The 17,971-nt window shown below is 40.6% G+C and overlaps 1 protein-coding gene across 8 annotated transcripts in view; it reads right to left on the bottom strand.

The window, feature by feature from the left end:
* Positions 1 to 2,106: 2,106 nt before the first annotated feature.
* Positions 2,107 to 17,971, bottom strand: part of PTK2B (protein tyrosine kinase 2 beta) — a 117,856-nt gene continuing 101,991 nt past the window's right edge. For 6 of the 8 annotated variants that reach the window (XM_081318156.1, XM_081318162.1, XM_081318160.1 and 3 more), the window contains 5 exons: positions 14,053 to 14,080; positions 13,364 to 13,419; positions 5,239 to 5,385; positions 4,460 to 4,540; positions 2,107 to 3,698 (listed from right to left, as the gene is read on the bottom strand). In XM_081318156.1, the coding sequence (XP_081174282.1) occupies positions 3,483 to 3,698; positions 4,460 to 4,540; positions 5,239 to 5,385; positions 13,364 to 13,419; positions 14,053 to 14,080 (528 nt within the window). In that variant the 3' untranslated portion in view covers positions 2,107 to 3,482. The remainder of the gene's footprint in view (positions 3,699 to 4,459; positions 4,541 to 5,238; positions 5,386 to 13,363; positions 13,420 to 14,052; positions 14,081 to 17,971) is intronic. The other 2 variants (XM_081318159.1, XM_081318157.1) reach the window with 1 other exon arrangement.

Below are 17,971 nucleotides of genomic sequence, written 5' to 3' on the forward strand. Positions count from 1 at the left end.
TTTGCAATCAAATTTTTAAAATGCTGCTTTTACAAAACTTCAGAAAGTAGAATTTGTAGTTTTGATTGAGAACCCTGTTCCACTCTCCAAATTGGTGAGTAATCTTGCCTCTGCATCAAAATTTTCTCTTGAATTGTGTACTTGGCGGTACAACCCATCTCCCTTGATGAGATGCAAGCGCATGGGGATCCATACAGCTAATTTAGTCACTTTGGGGCTTGGTTCATATGTAACACTAAGCCATAATGCAGGATTTTGGAGCTACTTTAAAAGATTTGGGGCAGTGGATATAGGTGAACAGTAACATGTCATTACAATAAACAAAATGTTTCATTTGTTTTACGAGGCATCAAGGAACTATAAATGTTATTCCTTTAATACATTTCATCCTGGCAAGCTTAGAAAAATGCTGATAGGTTTTTTTATTTTTGAAGGGGTGATTAAGTCATTGATTTCGCTTTTTAAAACACCCTCAAGCATTGGAAAAATGCCCACAAACTACCCATCATGCAGAGTATTTGTAAGAATCAATAAATTGCCAAGGAGTTTCCAACAGCAAGCGAATATACAACATTTTTTAAAACATCCAGCATAACCAATTTTGTTTTAATTGTTTTTCCCTTGGCTTTGCATTTTTTACGTGAAATGTAATTTTATTTATTTATTTATTTATTTTATTGAATTTGTATACCGCCCTATTCCCATAGGACTCAGGGCGGTTTACAGGGCAGTTAAAACCATGAAATACAAAAAATAAAATCAATTAAAACAATTAAATTAAATTCAAGCCCCAAAAGTAGAACTAAAACCCAATTAAATTAAAAACCCCACAGTCTGGGCCAAACAGCTCAAAGAGCCAAGTTTTCAGGTCCTGGTGAAATGAGCGAAGGTCAGGGGCAGTCCTAAGTTCCGTGGGTAGTTGGTTCCATAGGGCAGGCACACCCACAGGGAACGCCCTTCCCCTGGGAATAACCCGCTGGCATTCATTAACCGGCGGTACCCTGAGAAGGCCCTCCCTGTGGGAGCACACAGGACGATGGGAAGATGATGCCGGCAGCAGGTGTTCCCTTAGATAGTCCGGACCCATGCCATTTAGGGCTTTATAGGTCATCACCAGCACCTTGAATCTCACCCGGAGGGCAACCGGAAGCCCATGCAGCTCGTGGAGAAGAGGTGTTACATGGGAGTATCGGGAAGCTCCCATCACAACTCGCGCAGCTGAATTCTGCACCAGTTGAAGCCTCCGAGTGGTCCTCAAGGGCAGCCCCATGTAGAGGGCATTGCAGTAGTCTAACCGAGAGGTCACGAGCACATGAGTGACTGTGCGTAGGGCATCTCGGTCCAGATAGGGCTGCAACTGGTGCACCAGGCGAATCTGGGCAAAAGCCCCCCTGGTCACGGCTCCTATATGATCTTCAAAACTGAGCCGTGAATCCAGGAGGACGCCCAAGTTGCGAGCCCTATCAACGGGGGGTAACCTTAATTAGAGTCATATGTGTTTTTGTGCAGTTTTGCTATCTGCTTTGAGAATTTTGCATTGGAGTCAGAAGTAACACACACACTTCCTTGCATTTTGGCTAGGGTTACAACGTATGGCCTTCAGAAAATCATTGGATCTGGAGTTTGAGACAGCTATTAATACTGGCTTACTGAACAACCAAAAATATGTATATATTGTAATTCTCTGTGAATCTAGTGAATGTAGCAAAGTATCACAAGCAGGCTACACATGAGATGTTTGAAACAGAAGTAGCTTGGCTCTTTCAATAGAATGGAAGTTGTAATAAGCTGAAGCCCCAAGAAAATTTGTATGGAGTGGCCACTACATTACTGTAATCATTGTAGCTACTTTACTGTTGCATTTAGTAGCTATCAAGTCCTTTGTGTAACAGCCTAGTTGTAGAATGATTACATCAACTATAGTTCTCCAGATTGCAGTCAGGGAGTCCTCCCGGCTGTAGAGCATTTTCAACTGTAAAATGTCAGGGGCCAAACCTGCAAACTCTGTGTGCAGATAGTAAAGCATGACACTGCATTATAACACCACATAAGATCTTTAACTTAGAAAAAGTGTTATTTGTGACAAAGAAATGGAAGATCAGCCACTGGAGTTTTATATTTAATTTATCTCAGGCAAAATAAACCACATTGCTTTAATTTTCTGGTCAAAACCCACATAGCAAACAAAGTTTTCTAAACTTGTTTTTTTTAAACACATAAAGATAATATGAAGAAGTATGGATAAACTGTGCTGACCTCATGTAGGTCAAGAAATATAAATACCGTGACAATTTCTTAGGCACCTTTTCCAGATTCCCTTTCCCCCACCCCCCATCTCTACTTCTCTCCCAGGAATGAGATACTTGCATTCAAGACAATAGAATTACAAATATATTAATGGCTTCTAGTCCTTCAAAACATGGTTGTTTTCAACAAAAACGTCAATTTCAGTAGCAAAATTTAAGCCCCATATTTATGAGATATAACATCTTTCTTTTCAAATTATAATTCAGTAGCAAATATGGGATCAGATCTGTGTTTGATATATATTCATAAGGGGAAGGAAGATATGTACAAGCACACTGCAGCTAATGTCATTTGCATCTAAAATTGCAACCTTATACCTAAAAAACCAGAAAGACTGTTGTGGCTACAAGCAACTTTTCAAGTTAATCAGCTTATAAAGGCTGAAACACCTCCAACTTATTAAACCCTGATGCCCTTCCACACTTCTTATGGCTTTATACATTTATTTGGATCTGTGTAATTGACAGAGAGAGACCTATTGTTTAAACTGATTCAAAATTTCAATAAATGAGGCTATTAAGGGAAGAAGATTTAGGGAGGGTGCACACATTCAGATATGGCCATTAAATATATGTTTCTATACAGCACAGAAAGATGCAAACAGTCTCTTCTGAGGAACCAGCATCCCCATGGGAATATCCTCAATCAAAATAGATGTAGCAAGACCTAGCAAACATATTCTCTCTCACTAGGCTTTCTAGAACCCTTGGATCAACCAAGGAGAAATCTTACACGTCATTTTTTGGCTTATCCTGAGAACAGTGTAAAGGCTCACAAGCCACCCCACCCACCCCTGCCTTTGATTCCTTTCACCAGAGGGACAGACTGTATCACTTGATGCCAGAGGTACTGTCTGTCAAAGGAAGCAGAATATATTCAGAAGTCACTTTCTATGATGGGACTACTGGTGCAGATCCAGAGTTCAAAGTTTGGTTGAAAGTATCCTCATCTTGGGACTAGGATCCTATCATGCACAGCGCCCTTTAGTAGCATTGTCCACAGAACCCTGGGAAAAATAAGTCTCTTCCTCGCCCTGAACTTGGCTTCTCTGTTGCTCTCATAAGACAGACGTGACAAAATCAAAGACACAAGCAGTTTTTGGTGAGGCAGGATGGGGGAGAGGATGTGAAAGTTGTGGAGGGATATTTTAAAAAACCGTAAGTCAGCCCTCTTGATCACTCAAAGGAGACCTTCACAAGGTTGGCTCGCATTTTGGCTTGGTCTACAGCATCCAGGAGATTCTTTGCATCCACAGCCAGAGTATGTGAAGCTCCTAACATCTGGCGCTTGCATTCCTCGCTCAATGAGGTCATAGCGTTCTGTTGAGCCAGACGCATCTTGTTGATCAGTTCTGCAAGGTCCTTATTTAGGAGCTTCTGGGTACCCTCAATCTGCCAATGGAAAACACACACACAGGTAAGTGGCAATTAAATCCAGTATTATTTCAAGGCCAATTTTAATAAGGTGTTTTAAGTCAACCCCAATTAACTGTATTGCAGAAAAACACCTAATTCCTTATTTATTTGCTTTGGCTTTTAGGAAAAAAAGTAATACATTCAAAATGCAAAAGGATATTTTGTTAACTATTTCAAAGTAGATTAACAAACAGAAGCACAACTACGAAATACTATCAGCATATTAAAAGCTTCTTGATGCTGGGACAAAAGACTTGCAAAGCTGGCAACTTAGTCTATTCTGATAAGCATTAATTTCATATATACCATCTAAGTATCTTCTGGTGATGTTACTGACTCTCAGAATAAGTCCTTTCTAAATCTTGGATAAAAGGTTATCTCATTTCTTTAAAGCAGGGGTCCTCAGCCCTGGCAACTTTAAGACTTGTGGACTTCAACTCCCAGAATCCCTAAGCCAGCTTTGCTTAAAGTTGCCAAGATTGAGGACCCCTGCTTTAAAGAGATGATACCAAGTATTGAATCTTGGACCTTCTGCAGGCCAAGCAAACTCATCTCAGTTTTTGCATTCTACATGGACTAGTAGATATAAGATTTCAAACAAATTATTCTCATAATTGGCCACAGTCTCTTGCCATAAATTAGCCAAGAGTGGCAGGCCCATTTCTGATCATTCTTGAGTTTTAAGAGGGATGGTCTCACTTAGGAATCAGAAAGATTTATTGTTGAGCAAGATTCACCTCTGTGCGTGAGGATGCAGGTAGAGCCGGAAGGATGTCATCCACACTCCCAATGAGTTTTCGAAGAGAAAGACCCACATCCTGCAAAAGGAAGAAGTCATAATGTAATGTGAAAATTCTCTGAGCTGTTTTGGTTCTTCGCATAAAGGTTCTAATTAGATAGAGAACTTGCACAAATGGAAGATGCATTCTAGAAAATAATTGCCTGGAGTATTATTATTATTTTTTGCAGAAACCTATCAGAACTTTGAGTTCTGTGAAAGACTGAAAAGAAACAAACAAATATTCTTTAGGACACCATCAATTTTCTATGACTACAGTTTTGCCTTTTGAGTCTAGATTTTTTTTTGTTATTAGCAGCTATGAGACCTGAATAAATTTTGACACTCCTTGGCCTACAGCATATGTTCAGCTTGCCTTTGTGGTTTTTCTGAGCTTCTGATAGGTCTCTCTTACACTCCCTATTGCCTTAATGATTCTTTTAACTCAGCCAACTCTAACTGGCACTTCCTAAAGCAATACCAATATAATGATAATACCGACTTTATAAATCCTGGCAGACTACCGTGGCAACTGCCTATTACTTAGTCCCAACAACTGGATTCTTTGCTTGTTCCTTCCTCTTAATTCTGGCCTCTCTTAATGCATGGGCTTAGATTGGTTTCTACTTAAGGGTAGCCTCATTTTGTGCTATACATCTCACTGCTTTCTTTCCTGGGACAGATACCATTCTGAGAACTTGTTCAGGGTTGGGTGAAGTAAAGCTCATACTGTTTTACCTTAACAACCAGAATATATCGCTCAGGTGGATGGTTGCTGACTTCATTCTTCAGCCGCAGGACAGCCTTCACCAGCCCCATGACATCACTATACACAGGATCGTCTGTTCGATCGAGATTGGCTGTGGGAGTTGGCTGCAGAGACATCTGAAAAAGAGGGTACACGGTTACTCTCCAACCAGCATTCCCCCAACTCAGAGGCGTTCCTCTTCCTTATTTCTTATCATTCTTGTTAATCCCCCTTTTTACTTATTTTATTACCAGGTAATATAGACTTTGGATTCTGGAGGACTTTCAAAGTGACATAAAATAACAATTAGAAATGCAATAGAACATCTACCAGGATAAAGTCTCCATTTCATTTCTAACTGATATCTAATGTCCATACTATTAAGCATATTCAGTACCATCTCTCAGGATATTAACTTTTTCCCTTTACATGAACAGATTTTTAAAGATTCTACTGGAGATTTACCAATTCTGAGGTTCCTCCAAGCTTGCTAATATCACTTCCTCTGTTAGCCCATTTTTGCATCAGTTTTTTTTGTCAGGGTTCACTAGGCTGGGTTGGGCACTTTTGCAAGAATTTTTGGCATAAAGAAAGAATCCTCCCCCCCTCTATTTTTGTATAAATTTTTATTTGTTTCCAAGATTAAAATACAGATTCAAGAAAAAATAATAATAAAAACAGAAACAAATAAAAAAATGTGAAAAACAAACCATCAAGCATGCACCCAAAATATGTGTAGGAGCAAGAGCGAGAAGGTGTTGTGTTCTCTGAAAGGATAGTAGCAAGTGCTTTGAATGCTCTCCTAGCCTGTGTATGCATAAGACACTTCCCCTGGAACAGGCAGCAAAGCTACACAGACACAGACACCACACACAAAACAAATATGGAGACACACAGGGAAAGCAAAGGCAGTGACCATGCTGAATTTCTCATTGGATAGGTCAGCCTTACCAGGTAGACCAGAAAGGAAACACAGTCAGCAAAACCAATTCTAGTTTATCGTAAAGCTATTGTAACAGAATGTTTTAAGTCTAAGAGCAAAACTTCTCCACCCTCACCTTTACAGCCTTAAAAACTAGGAAGGGTCCCTCCTAAGCTTCTTGCTTTGTGGGCTATACTGTCTCTTATCTGGCTGTCCCCTGAGCAGCATCTATTCATCCCATCTCCCAAGCTTTTTCTCACATACCATTACATTGTGCATCTCAGCATTACAAGGAAAGGAGCTTTACAGCATCCATGCATGGTGCAGGCTCCTCTCTGAAACCTTTGTATCTCTCTTATGTTTGGTCCCTCAGTGTTACCATGTTTCCCCAAAAATAAGACCCGGTGTTATATTATTTTGCCTTCAGTAGGTCTTATTTTGGGGAGATGTTTTATTTCCCCCCCCCTGATACTTGCCTCACCTTGCGGCGGCGGCACCAACAGCCCAATCCAGCAGAAGCTTGTGTGGCCGCCGGCACACTTCTGCGTCTGCTCATGGCAGAAGGCCATGTGGCCCGCCATGCCCTGCCGCCGCCATAAGGCGAGGCAGGTGTGGGAGGGGGTGGAGCTGCCCCAAGTGCCCCTTAAACATCCAAACACTTTTTGCCTAGAGGGGGGCTGGAAGCTTTGTCTGCTTGCAAATGAGATGCTTAGAAACCTAGTGATTCGCTCCATCTCCAAGCGCCCTGTTGTGATTCAGTGTCAGCCTGTGCTCCCAGCAGCTGAGTCTGAGGAATCTAAAAAGGAGGAGGAGGAGGAGGAGGAGGAGGGGTTTGGAGAGCCTTCAGTGTCAGAGGGAGGCTCTGATGCACTGCAGGACTCTCAGCCTGGCCCCTCCAGTTGTGTTCCTCATGAGGCTCAGCTATGTGAGGAGGAGGTGTCAGACTCAGAGGAGTCACAGCTGAATCTGTTCAGAGACGCTAGAAGCAGAAGGCAATCTAGCAGAGCAGAGCACAGAAAATCTATGAGGCAACTCAGTGAAAGGAGGAGAAGGCACTGAGAAGCTACGCCTTGGGACAGATAATAAAAGGGGAAGGTGTCGGTGGTGCTGTTTGCTGAAGGCAACCGTTTGGAGATATTCAAAGAGAATCCTGGTCTGTTCTTGCTAATCTGTTTGACTCTTGTTTGTTGACTCTTGTTTGATGTTTTGAATCATTTATTGAAGAAAATATTCTGCTGCTTTTTTGTTTGAAAGACATTATCATTTTGGAACTGTAAATAAATTTGGGTTGGGTTTTTTTCAGCCTATTAATTTGTCAAAAGGAAAATGGCGTTATCCCTGTCACACAAACAGGGCCGGTCATAGGCTAGAACAGAACACGCCCTATTCACAAGCAGACAAAGCTTCCAGTCTACCTCTGGGTGAAAGGTGCATGGTGTATCCAGATCGCTTGCTTCCCCCTGCCTCTGCCTCCATGCTTGGACTTAACTGCGCTGTGCTAAGGGCTAGGTGGCTGTGGTTGCTGCTGGACTCTGTTGGCTTGCTGCTGTTTGTGCTGGCTATGTTCACCCCCTCGGGCTTATTTTTGGGGTAGGGCTTATATTAGGCCCACCCCAAAAAAATCAGGCTAGGACTTGTTTTGGGGTGGTGTTAGGCATATGGTGTTAGCCTACAATGTTGGGTTGAAAATATATTAACCATAATGCTATGGCTTTAAGAAGTTAATTGGCCAATGGGTGTGTAAGTGTTCTCATGGCCATAAGAGGAAGCTAGGAAAGTAGCTTCTCTCTCTCTCTGAATTCACTGATCTCTACTGTTACTGTTTTTGCTCTGCTGTTGGTTTACTACTGTTGTAACCTAAACTGTGTATTGACCTCTGGACCGGTAAGAAGACTTTGTAGTTTGGATTGCTACTTGGACTGTTGCTATTGTTTATGACCTGGACTGTTTATTTTTGACTGTGCATTTTTGTTTTTACACCACCTCAAAGTAAAATACTTTTTGCTTTTAGAACTCAGTGTATTTCTGTGTGTGATTTTTACTGCTCTCAGTGCCCTTCCTTGTCTGTGCAACTCTTTGGTAGCACAAGGAGACCTCTGCACAATAAATTCCATAACACTGGTTATGGGCCCAGACCTGTACTGAGAGTTAATACACACAGTTTTCCTAGCTGAGTTTGTGTTAACTATTTTGGTGTAAAATGGCACAAGACCTGTTGTCAGGCATCTCCTGGATAACCCGGTTGGATGGGACAAACTATGTTTCCTGGTCCACAAAATGCTGCTTGCTTTTGCGCAAGGAAGGACTATGGGCTGTTGTAAATAACCCACCAGATACTACTGCTTGGGATCCAGATGACGAAGAGGATGCAAAGAAGTTAGACGACTTTAAACGTAGCAATGAGAAAGCTCTTTGCATTATTGGACTAACACTGACTGACCAGCAGCTTGTCCATATTCGTGGTGAGGAGTCTGCTGCTAGGTGTTGGGATGTTTTGCGAAGGCTTTATGTTCGTGACAGTGTGGGTGCACATATACACCTTACACGTAAGCTGTTTAGGGCTCGTCTGCAGAAGAATGGAGATATGCTGACCCATTTAAATTACATGAAGGCAACTTTTCAAGAGCTTCATGAAAAGGAGCTGATTTTTTCAGAGTTGCATCAGGTCTACATTATTCTGTCATCTTTGGATGAGAGTTATGATGGATATGTTTCTTCTTTGGAAGTCCTGACCAGAGAGGAACTGACATTGACTAACATTACTGGGAGATTGCTGGAAGAGTCCAGAAGGAGGCGTGACAGAGACCAGCTGAGAGAGACACAGCCACGAGAGAAGCAGCAATTCACCACTGCTTACAACGTCAAGAAATGTTATTCTTGTGGGGCTAGAGGGCATATAGCCAAATTCTGTAGAAAGGGTAGAAAACAGAATGTAAATAGCAGTGGGAAGGCTAAGAAGGGCATTGGTTTGGCTATTTCTGGTAAACCAACATCCAGAAATAATGAATTGTGGGTTGTTGATAGTGGGGCTTCACAATGCATTACTAAAGTGAAAAAGAGGTTTGTTAATATGAAAAACAGCAACCAATATGTTTCACTGGCCAATGGTTGGAGGATGAAGGCCTCTGGTGAAGGTAATTCCTATTGTCCATGCATTGATGAACAGTTACCTATGTTATATATACCTAAACTAAGATTCAACTTGTTATCTGTAAGGGAATTGGTTAAGGTTGGGTTTGTGGTAACATTCAGAGGGGAGCAATGCACTATTGAGAGGAATGGAACCTGTGTAACTGCAAATTTGAAAAATGGTTTATTTGTTCTCACAAGTAACCAGGTTAGTACAGTTAAAGCTAACTCGATATGTGAGAACAAGAAGCCACATGATGAATGTATACATTTATTGCATAGGCGGTTAGGGCATGTAAACTTTAACTCACTACGTAAAACAGTGGAATTAGTAGAGGGAATTAAACTGAAGCCATGTAGTAAGTATTTGAATTGCAATGCCTGTAATCAGGAAAAGAGTAAGGCAAGTCCGGCAAACAGGATAAACAGCTTCAAAACAACTGTACCTTTGGAAGTTGTGTTTGCTGATTTAATTGGACCCATGAAACCAAGTTTAGGAGGGTCATGTTATGTTTTAAGTATATTGGACCACTACTCTAGATATGGTTTTTGTTATCTGCTTAAATCAAAGGCAGACACTTTCCAACAATTTGCAAACTGGCTGAAGTTCGTGGAGAGGAAAACAAAGAGAAAGGTTCAGTGCATAATTACTGATAATGGTACTGAATTTACAAATAAGCGTTTTGTTGATATGTTAGAATCAGCTGGCATTGAGCATAAACGTTCAGCCCCTTATAGGCCTCAACATAATGCATTTGTTGAGAGACGTGGGCAAACGTTACAAGCCATGATGAGAACCATGTTAAAAGATTCTGGCTTAACAGATAGACTGTGGGGGGAGGCAGCAAAATGTGCAAACCATGTTCTGAATATAGTTGTTAATACTTCTACTGGTAAAATACCATATACAATATGGCATGGTAGAAAACCAAACCTTGATTACCTGCACACGTTTGGCACCCCAGCTTGGGTCCACATTCCTGCACAACTCAGGAGTAAAGGCCAACATAGGGCTAGGCAATTATACTTTGTAGGTTATGAAGCTAACCACAGATCCTATCGTTTCTGGGAACGAGGCACAACTAATGTATATAACAGTGCGAATGCAAAATTCCTTGAGCACGTTGGTTGGGATAGGTTAGAGCAAGAAACTGTTAATACTGATCCTCTAGTGTTTGAGGACTCCTCTGATAACGGAACTAGTACTGATAATACATCTCCTGTAAATATAAAAGATGAAGAGGAGCTAGGGGAGATAATAGATGAATCAGAGGAAGGAAAGGAGTCAGAAACTCAAAGCCCTGTAATTCCCTGGCGTTCAATGCGTATCAGACATCCACCTGATCGCTATGAAGCTAGTATATGTCAAGTTAGTGTAGAGCCTTTTAACTATGATGAGATCAGGATGTATCCTGAAAAGGAACAGGCATCATGGAAAGCTGCAATGAACAGGGAGTTGAAGTCTTTGCAGGATCTTAACGTTTATGAGAAAGCTAAACTGCCACCTGGTGAGCAAGCTATAGGTTGTAAATGGATATATAAGTTAAAGAAGGGTGTAGACGGGACTGTAACCCATAAGGCACGTTTGGTTGCACAAGGTTTTGCCCAAACTACTGAGGATTATGACGAAGTGTTTGCACCCAGTCTAAGGGCGACTACTTTAAGAGCAGCTTTAGTATGGGCGGCTAAAAACCAATATATGGTTAACCATGTAGATGTTGAAACTGCATATCTACATGCTCCATTGCAACATACTATTTATTTAAGAATACCACCAGGATTGACCAGTGATAGAGACCATGATTGTTGGGAATTAAAGAAAAGCCTCTATGGATTGAAACAATCAGGCTATGAGTGGAATAAATGTATAGTTAATGAGTTAAGTGCATTAGGTTTTGTAGCCAGTAATGCTGATCCTTGTTTGTTTAGAAGAGAACACAACGGAGCATTATCTTTTCTTTTATTATTCACAGATGATATTGCAATAATAACAAAAACTGAGTTAGAAGCACAAACTATCATTTCAAGATTGCAAAATAAATTCACAATTAGAAATCTTGGAGAAATTAGCCACTATTTGGGGTTAGATATTGTGAAAACAAATAGGGGTTTTAAGGTGTCACAAGCCAGTAAAATATCTCAGTTATTAAAGAGATACAATATGGAAATGTGTAAACCAGCTAAAACTCCGATGGCTATGGATTTTAAGGACACTAATGTTGAGAGTCCTGTATTTGATAAGACTATGTACCAATCTTTGATAGGAAGTCTTATGTATCTGAGTAATTGGTCTAGACCTGATATTTCTTACTGTGTAAATCAATTAGCTAGGTATAACAATAATCCAACTGTTAGACACTGGCAATCAGCTAAACGAGTATTAAGATATCTGAAGCAAACTATTCACTACTCGTTATATTTAGAGCCAAATCGTGAGTTAATCCTTACTGCATATGCAGATGCGAGTTTTGCCTCTGATTCAAACAGTCGTAAATCTACCTCAGGGTTGGCTGTAATGTTGGGTGATTCTTTGATTGGATGGAAGTCTATTAGACAAAAACACATAAGCTTATCTACAATGGAGGCTGAATTTTCATGTCTATCAGTGTTATGTACAGAACTGCTAGTGTACAAACAATTATTGTTAGATATGGGTTTAAATGTAAATGATCCATTTATTGTGTATGAGGACAATCAAGCTGCGATAAAGATGGCTAATAATGCTGCAGTAAGAACAAGATCTAAACATACTGATCTTCGTTATTTAAATGTCAGACAATGTGTCAAAGATAAATTAATACAGTTAGAGTATTGTCCATCTGATGTAAATATTGCAGACCATTTTACAAAGGTACAAAGTGCTGTGAAACACAATGCTAATTGTGAAAGAATGTGCATAAGATTGTAAGAGTTATATATTATTCTACCCAAAGGGGAGAATGTTAGGCATATGGTGTTAGCCTACAATGTTGGGTTGAAAATATATTAACCATAATGCTATGGCTTTAAGAAGTTAATTGGCCAATGGGTGTGTAAGTGTTCTCATGGCCATAAGAGGAAGCTAGGAAAGTAGCTTCTCTCTCTCTCTGAATTCACTGATCTCTACTGTTACTGTTTTTGCTCTGCTGTTGGTTTACTACTGTTGTAACCTAAACTGTGTATTGACCTCTGGACCGGTAAGAAGACTTTGTAGTTTGGATTGCTACTTGGACTGTTGCTATTGTTTATGACCTGGACTGTTTATTTTTGACTGTGCATTTTTGTTTTTACACCACCTCAAAGTAAAATACTTTTTGCTTTTAGAACTCAGTGTATTTCTGTGTGTGATTTTTACTGCTCTCAGTGCCCTTCCTTGTCTGTGCAACTCTTTGGTAGCACAAGGAGACCTCTGCACAATAAATTCCATAACAGGTGGGTCTTATTTTCAGGTAAACACAGTATATTAATAGAGAAACAAGGCTGGGACTGTAAAGGTAATGGGCTGTGAATAATCTTGAGAGAGGAGGAAGAACTATAGCCAGCACAATGTCTCATAGTTGAAATCTGAGTCTAAACCAGTAATGCATTTTGAAAAAGCAGTTCAAAATTAACTTTCCTTAGTTTTCTAGAATGTAAAGGCAGGGTATAGGAAATAACCAGGCTCAACCTGAGGGAGGAGTCAAATGCGTCATCAGCCATGAGTACTTTTGCACTCACAAGAGATCTAAGTCCAGCCCACCTTGAATTCCTTTGACTCTTATCTCCGGCCAAATTGCTTGGCCCATTAGTAATTCTTGTAGCGAGCTTAAGCTTGCAATAAATTTTTATACTCATTTGAACTGCCTGGATGTCCTGATCTCCCTAGGACTTGATACAAGGAGGGGGAAAGCAGTTTCCAACTTGCAAATCTACCTTTGAGGTAGTCCAGACCATGAATACTAAAACTATCTCATCTTTCCCCCAAGTATGAGGATAGATCAATTAATGCATTTGGGAAATCACACCAGATCTCTTGCATGAACTGCTTGATTTCTGGCTTCAGATTAAGAAGAAATAGATAGTAAAAATAAGCACCAATTATGTACCTGTGGTCCAAACCTGGGTGGCTTTTTGGGTGGTCCTGTAAACTCAGCTAAGCCATCAATAAAGAGAAACAAAATAAATTATTATTATTATCAATAACATTGTGAGCATCATAATATGATTGTAGCAGCAGCTATGAAGTGTTGAAAGTGCTGAAACATCCTCCTGTTTTTAATTAGCCAGTTAATAGATTATATACACACATATATTACACTTTGCAGCCCACAGGGCAATGTTTTTCAAACTTGGCAACTTTAAGATGAGCAGGCTTCAACTCTCACAATTCCATAGCTTATATTCCCATATCTATAACTATTGTTATCTATTCTTTTTTATCTATTTTCCATTGATTCTATGTATTTTGCCTCTCCTTCTGTAGAGTGAAGGATGTTTACCCCTTACGCCAGTGGTTTTCAAATTTCACAAGTTTAAGATAATAAAATAAACCTTTATTGTCAAAGTACAACATGTGTACACTCAGCTAATCTCAATGTACACATGTTGTACTTTGACAATAAAGGTTTATTTTATTATCTTAAACTTGTGAAATTTGAAAACCACTGGCGTAAGGGGTAAACATCCTTCACTGCACAGAAGGAGAGGCAAAATACATAGAATCAATGGAAAATAGGTGAAAAAGAATAGATAACAATAGTTTATGAAGAACGGTCAGCCTGGGAGAGATACTCACTGTAGCTTGTCTCCTTCTCTGGCAGTTTCTGAAAAGAATAAAACAAAATAAAATAAATAAAGCCTTTCATGCCTGCAGCACAATGCTACACAAAGGCTTCATAAGGAAGCTCCAGTTTTCCAAGTCCACAAAGCAGAGAAATTATTTGGAGGTTTGAAGCATCAGACAGATCAGACACTTCTGGACCCCTCTTTTATATGGAATGGAACACATTTTTTGCATCAGTAAAAAGATCTTTCCTTTTCCTCCATTGGAGAATAAACCATTGGGAAGTTGATGTTGGAGAGAAGGAAGGAAGACAAGTCAAGCAAAGCCCCACAGCTCCCACTTGTCAGAAGTCAAGCAAAGCTCCCCAGCTCCCCAGTGTAACAATGCTTCAGTAAACTAGTACCATCATATTGCAGTCTTGAAGTCTACCCTCAAAAGAACTGGGAAGTTCTAGGAACTACGGCAGTGTTTCTCAACCCTGGCAATCTTTAAGATTCATGGACTTCAGTATCCCAAACCTGTACCAACTGGGGAATTCTGGGAGGTGAAGGGCAGGCATTTTTAAGTTGCCAAGGTTGAGAAACACCGAATAACAGCAAAGGGTGGTTTGGCAGTAAATATGGAAGGATAAAGGAGGGTCCATTATGTGTAACAAGTCTTAGATGAGATTGTGAACTGCCAATCTGGAAAAAAAAAATCTAGTATTAGGAGCAAAAATGAAAGAAAGAGGTATTTAAAAATAAAGTAAATACTGGTAGTCCTTGACTTACAACAGCAATAGTAATACCACTTATCACAGTGCTTTACAGCCCTCTCTAAGTGGTTTAGGCAGTCAGCATATTGTCCCCAACAATCTGGATCCCCATTCAATCAACCTCGGAAGGATGGAAAGCTGAGTCAACCTTGAGTTGGTGAGAATCGAACTGCCGAAATGCTGGCAGTCAGCAGTCAGCAGAAGTAGTACTGCATTCTAACCACTGTGCCACCATGGCTCTTCCCCTTTTTGTCCTTTTTGTCACAGTTATTAAGTGCAACACTGCAGTGGTTAACTGAATCATTGACTTTGCTTGCCAGTAGTTGTCATATGGCCTTAGGAAAGTGCAACTGTGTTAAATACATGCCAGTTGCCAGGCATACAAATTTAGACCACATAACTATGGGGAGGCTGCAACAGTCATAAATGTGAAAAGTGGTCATAAGTCACTTTTGTCAGTGCTGTTCAACTTCAACAGTCACTAAACGAATGGTTGTAAGTGGAGGTTTACATATATATATGTAGAAAACCAAGGAGTATACGAAATCCCATGCACCACCTGCCCCACCACATACATCGGACAGACCAACAGAAGAATAAGTGCACGCATTGAAGAGCACAAAAACTCACTCAGAAAGGGAGAACAAACTTCATCCCTGGTCCAACACTTTGAAGCCACGGGACATGAAATTGATTTTAAAAAAACCAAAACTATCGCCAAAATTGAACATTTTAACAACAGAATAATCAGAGAAGCCATTGAGATAGAAAAATGCCCCCACAGCATGAACAAACGAGATGATACCTCTCGCCTACCAGCCATTTGGAAACCCGCCTTGATTGACAGACGAGTCCCAACCACCAAGAATGATATCAGACCCAAACTCATGATAACACCACATGACATCACCACCACACAACCATTCAAAAAGCAAATCCGAACCCACAATGATAACGAGGCACAACCACAAAACAGAAACCTAACTACAGCTGCAACATCAGCCACTTTAAACCCCTCCAAACTACACAATAAGCAAACTGACACCCACTATAAAAACATGGCACCACCACAAACACGAAGCCGAACAAAAGCAGCACAACTCACCAGCTCAGGTCTAAGGCTGGCAGCTGAGACCAGCCCATCCACTCAAAACACACCCCCACCCAATCAGAACACACCCACCATTCAAAACACACTCCCACCCAATCAGAACACACTTAATCCCCCACCCAATCAGAGCACACCTCCACCCACAGAACACACCCCCTCTGGCAGTTTAAAAAAGAGGAACAAACAGCCACATGCTTCTCCCAGAAGAAGGAAGCAGAAGCCACCAGCCTGATGATGACGGATGGGATTCCGTCGAAACGTCGCTCCTACACCTTTAGTTCTACGCGGGGAAAAACCCGAATAACCAAAGATCCACATACGAACACCCACGAAAACCTCAGAAAACAAATATATATATATATATATATATATATATATATATATATATATATATATATATATATATATATATATATATATATATATATATATATATATATATATATATATATATATCCCCTTCATGGATTACTGCCTTGTCGTGGCGAAGGGGCTTGCGTAATTCAATGAAGCTATGAGCTATGCCGTGCAGGGCCACCCAAGACGGACAGGTCATAGCCGAGAGTTCTGACAAAACGTGATCCACTGGAGAAGGAAATGGCAACCCACTCCAGTATCTTTGCCATGAAAACCCTATGGACAGTACCAAAAGGCAAAACGATATGACGCTGGAAGATGAGCCCCTCAGGTCGGAAGGCGTCCAATATGCTACTGGGGAAGAGCAGAGGGCTAGTACTAGTAGCGCCAGAAAGAATGAAGCGACTGGGCCAAAGCCGAAAGGACGCTCAGCTGTGGATGTGTCTGGTGGTGAAAGGAAAGTCCGATGCTGTAAAGATTTTTTCTCCATAGGAACCTGGAATGTAAGATCCATGAATCAAGGAAAGCTGGACGTGGTCAAACAAGAGATGACAAGACTGAACATCGACATCTTAGGTATCAGCGAACTAAAATGGACAGGAATGGGTGAATTTAATTCAGATGACCACCAGGTATACTACTGCGGGCAAGAATCCCTCAGAAGAAATGGAGTAGCCTTCATAGTCAATAAAAGAGTAGGAAAAGCAATACTGGGATACAATCCTCAAAATGACAGAATGATCTCAGTTCGAATCCAAGGCAAACCATTCAATATCACAGTAGTCCAAGTCTATGCCCCAACCACCAGTGCTGAAGAGGATGAAATTGACCAGTTCTATGAAGCCCTACAGCACCTTATAGAACTAACACCAAAAAATGATGTCCTTATCATCATGGGGGATTGGAATGCTAAAGTAGGAAGCCAAAAGATAACCGGAATAACAGGCAAGTTTGGCCTTGGAGTACAAAATGAAGCAGGGCACAGGCTGATAGAATTTTGTCAAGAGAATACGATGGTCATAGCAAACACTCTTTTCCAACAACCCAAGAGACGGCTCTACACATGGACATCACCAGACGGTCAACACAGAAATCAGATTGACTATATGCTCTGCAGCCAAAGATGGAGAAGCTCTATACAGTCAGTAAAAACAAGACCAGGAGCTGACTGTGGCTCAGATCATGAGCTTCTCCTTGCAAAGTTTAAGCTTAAACTGAAGAAAGTAGGGAAAAGCACTAGGCCACTCAGGTATGAATTAAATCATATCCCTGTTGAATATACAGTAGAGGTGACAAATAGATTTAAGGAATTAGATCTGATAGACAGAGTGCCTGAAGAACTATGGACAGAGGTTCGCGACATTGTACAACAGGTAGCAACCAAAACCATCCCAAAGAAAAAGAAATGCAAGAAAGCAAAATGGCTGTCTGAGGAAGCTTTGCAAATAGCTGAGGAAAGGAGGGAAGCAAAAGGCAAGGGAGAAAAACATAGATATGCCCAATTGAATGCAGAATTCCAGAGAATAGCTAGAAGAGATAAGAATGCCTTCTTAAATGAACAGTGCAAAGAAATAGAAGAAAACAATAGAATAGGGAGGACCAGAGATCTTTTCAAGAAAATTGGAGAGATGAAGGGAACGTTTAATGCAAAAATGGGCATGATAAAGGACCAAAATGGCAGGGACCTAACAGAGGCAGAAGAGATTAAG

Source organism: Vipera berus, assembly GCF_964194415.1.
Source record: "Vipera berus genome assembly, chromosome: 1".
NCBI lineage: Eukaryota > Metazoa > Chordata > Lepidosauria > Squamata > Viperidae > Vipera > Vipera berus.